General features: G+C 33.7%; 1 protein-coding gene across 1 annotated transcript in view; it reads right to left on the minus strand.

Moving 5' to 3' along the window:
- LOC106874195 (serine/threonine-protein kinase A-Raf) overlaps positions 1-4,519 on the minus strand; it is a 74,692-nt gene that overhangs the window by 23,273 nt on the left and 46,900 nt on the right. The window contains exons 6-7 of the mRNA XM_052974171.1: positions 2,235-2,434; positions 1,337-1,499 (exon numbers count right to left, since the gene is read on the minus strand). Of these exons, the coding sequence (XP_052830131.1) occupies positions 1,337-1,499; positions 2,235-2,434 (363 nt within the window). The remainder of the gene's footprint in view (positions 1-1,336; positions 1,500-2,234; positions 2,435-4,519) is intronic.

Consider the following 4,519-nt stretch of genomic DNA (forward strand, 5'->3'; position numbering starts at 1 on the left):
GATCTGGGTTATCCCATAAATAATACGGGTTTTTCAATTACATGAACTAAAAGTTGGAAGAGGACAAGATATCAACCTGTTTCAACTTGCTATAAAAGCAGGTAATAATTTTACCTTGTTCTTATCCTTAGTGCAAGTTCTGAATAGTGCAGATTGATTTTAACTATTTTCCCAAAGCTAATAATGGAAGTGACAAAGGAGCATATTCAGCATATTTTGCTTGATGAGTTCAATAAAGGCAACAGCAGAAAGGGTGAGGAATACTAATGCAGTATATGGAGATCAGACAATAAGCATAAGCCAGTGTCAACAGTGGTTCTAGCAATTCCAAGCTGAAAACTACAGCCTAGAAGATGAGCCTCGTCCTGGAAGATGTGTAGAGCACAAACCCTGGTGGAACAAAACCCCATTGTAACGGTTGAGAAACCAGCAGAGAAGCTTGGATTTGGTCATTTGACCATTCATCAACAACTGTGTGCCATCGGAAAAATCAGCGAACTGGGTCAATGGGTTCCACACAAACTATCTGAGTCTAATCACAGAGAGTGAATGTGTGCTCTTCTTTGCTGTCACATGTCACAACTGAACCTTTTTTGGACCAAATAGTGACTGGTGACGAGAAATGGGTTCCCTATAAAAATTTCAAGTGCTCAAGACAGTGGTTAGGGAAAGAAGAAACAGCAGCACTCCAGGCTAAAGAAGGTCTTCATCCACGTAAGGTGTTCTTATCTGTTTGGTGGGATATGAAAGGTTTAGTCCACTTTGAACTTTTAAACCCAAACCAAATGATATCAAAGGAGATCTACTGTGAGCAGCTTGAGTGGCTTAAGTCAGTGCTAGAAGGAAAATGACCATCTTTGGTTTCAAGAAGAAAGGTGTTCTTCCATCAGGATAATGCTCAGCCACATACAGCGAGAATGACATTCCAAAGGCTGGAGCAGTTTGAATGGGAAGCGATGCCCCACCTACAATAGTCACCAGACATTGCCCCACCTGATTATCATTTATTCTGTAGTCTTCAAAATCATTTGGACGGAAAAAATATGAATTCTGTAGATGAGATCAGAACAGTACTGGAGGAGTATTTTTCGTCATGGACAAGTGAATTTTGGAAGAGGAGGCTTGCAAGTCTACCACACAAATGAAGGAGAGTATATTTTAGACTAAAAAGAACTTTGTTTACCTTAATTTTGGAAAATAAAAGTATAAGAAAACTGCATTATGTATGGGATGAACCAATATGTGAGTGTGTGTGTGTATATATATCATAATGGTGATATATAATTTTTTTCTCAAAGTCAACATTGAGCAATGAAAGGTTGAAGCTATTACTTACATTGACTAGATTACAGCAGACATTTGGAGCTGATGTTGAACGCTCTCTCTGGCATATTGGAGGAGGACGCTTACGAGTGTTACGTTGATTTGGCAATGTCTGGAACTGATTGAACGGACTGGAAACGTATGTAGGTAGTGTATGAGATACATCTGGAAATGGTCTAGAAACAATAAAATTATGTGGCTCACTAAAGGCCAAATTTTTAACAAACAAAAAGATATTGCTCTGAAGGGTCTCTCCATCAGAGCAAAGTGGATGGTGCCTGTGGAAGAGGAAGAGCTAGAAAGACATGAGAGAAGAGGCAAAACCTGATCTGAAGATGGTAAATCTCACAAAAGAGATGACAAGTGACTGCAGCAACTGGGGATATGCTGTAATGGAGAAAACCTGCTCCCATAGGCAAAGGCAGCAGAAAGAAAGCTAATGAGAAGAGTGTTGATGGCTAGGATGCCTCTCCTTCAATCTTCTCTCTTCTTGCCCACCTTCCCAGGACAATTTCATTGCTTTTATCTTCTGCTCCTTGCCTCTACACTATTCTCCTCCTCCCCCCCACCTCCAACTACTTACCTCACATTTCTTGTGGCTTTTGCCCTTTACTCTCTGGGCGATTTTACAATTAAATATCTTAACCACAGACAAAGAATCAAATGTCAACCTCTCAATTGTTTAGTTTCCTATCAACTAAAGGATTAAATTCTAATTATTTCTCTAGAATTAGAATTAAATTGGTCTTTAATTCTAAAAAAAATGTAAGTCAATATTAATAGTTATTTTTAAAATTTAGGTCATCAATGAATATAAAAAACACTTATAAAATGTGATAATCCATAAAAAGCAATATACTCTCTCCCACAAGATACAAATTCCAATGGTAAATAAAATAGGATTCACTTACTGATTGTACATTGGTTCTGAAATTCTATTTGGACTACCATAATGTGAATGATAATCATCACCACCATCGCAGTAGCTGTAAGCCCGGTGTATACAACGTTGATGCACGCGGAGGCCACAAGTTGCACAGCGATAACAACCATGGAACAACAACTTTCTGCACAGATCACAGAAAGCTATAGTAAAAAATGTCTTCCTTACCTACAAAAGTTAATTTATACTTTTAGATCTTTTTAGACTGCATATTAAGTAAGAAGGAAAACATAATAATGTCAGATGGTTAAATTTAGAAATGATGTCATGAATGTAATTTACCATGGTAACGACAAAAATAAAAATATATAAACACATGAATTTCGAGGAAACTAGAGACAATATATGTGGCTGGCAAAATGACCTCAAAAGTTTTATGTTATTATAGGGGACACATTGATTAAAATATTAGATTTTTCAGTTTTGTGCTAAGCATACTTCAATTTATAGAATGTTTAAAATATTTACTTTAGATATTCATAATTTTGTTTTAAAGCATGCTATATATATATATATATATGGCTGTCCTTGGATTTTCTTACATTGGTATATTTTACAATGGAGTTTCCTTTAAATTTTGCATCATTAAATCATTTTGCATTTAAACTTAAACCATTCTACTATAAAGCTATTGAAATATTATATGAAGTCAGAAAGTTCTGGAAATAGTCATTAACAGATTACAAATGCAAAAATGTTGTATAAATATGAAATGTTTTAAATCATTCATAAAATATTGCTAACAAAAGAAATTAGTATTATAATTGGAATATCTTTAAAGTTGCTTAAATTTATAGAAAGCTACTGACTCTTAAGATTTGTCAATAAAAAAAAGAAAAGCACAAATCAATGTTTGCTATAAAGAATTTAATTTTTGTTTTAACAATGAAGTGGAATTCAACATTTCCTGGAGGAGAAAGTAGATTTGTTCAGTGCTACAGGAATGTTTTCCTGTAAGTTAGGATTGTATTTCTGCCCCATTAATAATGATACTGCTCTTTCTAATCTAAAACATCTTACTGTATCATTTGTTTGCAAATTATGATAGCTAAAACTAATGCATTCAAATATGTACTAACAGGTTCCATAACAGAAAAAAGATTCTATTTTCTTCAGTTAACCTAATTAGGAATAATGTACTTCACTATATCAAATGAAGAGAAAATTCACTGGATTGGTTTTTCTTTACATTTTCTGGTAAGCTAACAAAAATATTTGATCAATTTTCCAATGCTCTTGTTGTGAAGGCAGTTGAAAATAGCTTTGCATTATACTAGGTATCACTATAGAGCACCATATAATGGAGACAAGCACAGTTTGAACACACAAAAACACACTTTTTGCTTCATTTTCATGTGAAAATAAATATTTTCCTCAAAAAATTATATATCATTGGAAAGTTTTAGATGTGAACTTTGTTCTCATATAGTTTGAATTAAAGTCTGATTGTTACATATCATGTTAGGGTCCCTCAAACACACTGGTATTTTCTTGCATTTACAAAGTTTATCCCATTTTTTTTATTCTGCTGAACGGTAGCCCTTGTTCTGGTTCAATGTGCTGGAGCATTATAACTCCAGTTGTGTTCAAAATCATAGTCATGAAGAGGAATGTTTTTGCTTTATTTCGATATAAAAATATATAGGGGTAGGTCATATAAGCATTACAAAATAGAAACGTGAACATTTTATCTTTACTTTTCATTTAGAAAAGACCATATTTTTTTCAAAGTTTTTATATCATAAGAAAAAAAAATTCTTGCAAATTTTATATGGTCATTGCTAAACCTGGCCACGATATGATGAAAAGGCACAAAGTCAGTAAAGCGTATTTACGTGTAACAAAAGGTCAAACAGAACATGAGCCAGAATTTCAAGAAATGGATGAAGTAATTATTAAGTAAACATATGCACTGAATCGAGACGAACCTTACAATAGATTCGTTGTGTTGAGAATGTTGTTTATTTCATCTCACTGTTTTAATGTGCAGAGAGCTGCTAGGCAAACCCAGCAGATATTCTTGTACAGGTAAACTTTGTTTTCCTTTGAGAAATATTGGTCAAATTTCACCAATAAAAATTATATTGTACAATGAATATAATTTTGTAGACTATTAAAATCAGATGAGATGTTTTTTTCTTTTTTTCTGATTTTGAATACAGACAGACAATTAGTGTTATTGTCTACATACTTGTTTAGGGTTTCTCTCTCTCTCTGTTACCAATGAGTTTGCTGTAAGTTACAAATGTTTTT

This window comes from Octopus bimaculoides, chromosome 1 (assembly GCF_001194135.2).
Source record: "Octopus bimaculoides isolate UCB-OBI-ISO-001 chromosome 1, ASM119413v2, whole genome shotgun sequence".
In the NCBI taxonomy this organism is placed as follows: Eukaryota; Metazoa; Mollusca; class Cephalopoda; order Octopoda; family Octopodidae; genus Octopus; species Octopus bimaculoides.